Here is a 355-nt window from a genome sequence, read left to right on the forward strand (position 1 = left end):
TTCATGTAAGTATTTTACAGTGCAGAGTTTTTACAGTGAGTGGCAAGTTTTTCACAAGCATTTTCCAAACTTCATATCTTTTGGAACATTCACCTTCTCCTTCTCTGTCTTTGTGGTATTTCAGACGCGGAACCGGTTCGAGAGCACACGTTCAGAGGTGGAATGTTTGATGAAGAAGATGAAGGAAAACCCACACGAACATAAGAGCATCAGTCCACACACAATAGAAGGATACCTGTTTGTGCAAGAGAAACGTGAGTTGAAAAGTTTGGAGCTTTTCAGATTTCTAAGACACAACTGATCACACTGACTTGTGGCCACTGTAGAGGTTAGTGTGATTTGTGTGTGTGTGTGT

General features: G+C 41.1%; 1 protein-coding gene across 1 annotated transcript in view; it reads left to right on the plus strand.

Moving 5' to 3' along the window:
* The window catches only part of LOC107580325 (rho GTPase-activating protein 26-like), a gene marked incomplete at its 5' end in the record, with an annotated part of 1,714 nt that extends 1,396 nt beyond the window's left edge, over positions 1-318 (plus strand). Inside the window, one exon of the mRNA XM_016266045.1 lies at positions 125-318. Coding sequence (XP_016121531.1) covers positions 125-301 — 177 coding nt within the window. The remainder of the gene's footprint in view (positions 1-124) is intronic.
* Between the last annotated feature and the right edge of the window lie 37 nt (positions 319-355).

Source organism: Sinocyclocheilus grahami, unplaced genomic scaffold, assembly GCF_001515645.1.
Source record: "Sinocyclocheilus grahami isolate Dianchi unplaced genomic scaffold, SAMN03320097.WGS_v1.1 scaffold31095.1, whole genome shotgun sequence".
NCBI classification, from domain to species: domain Eukaryota; kingdom Metazoa; phylum Chordata; class Actinopteri; order Cypriniformes; family Cyprinidae; genus Sinocyclocheilus; species Sinocyclocheilus grahami.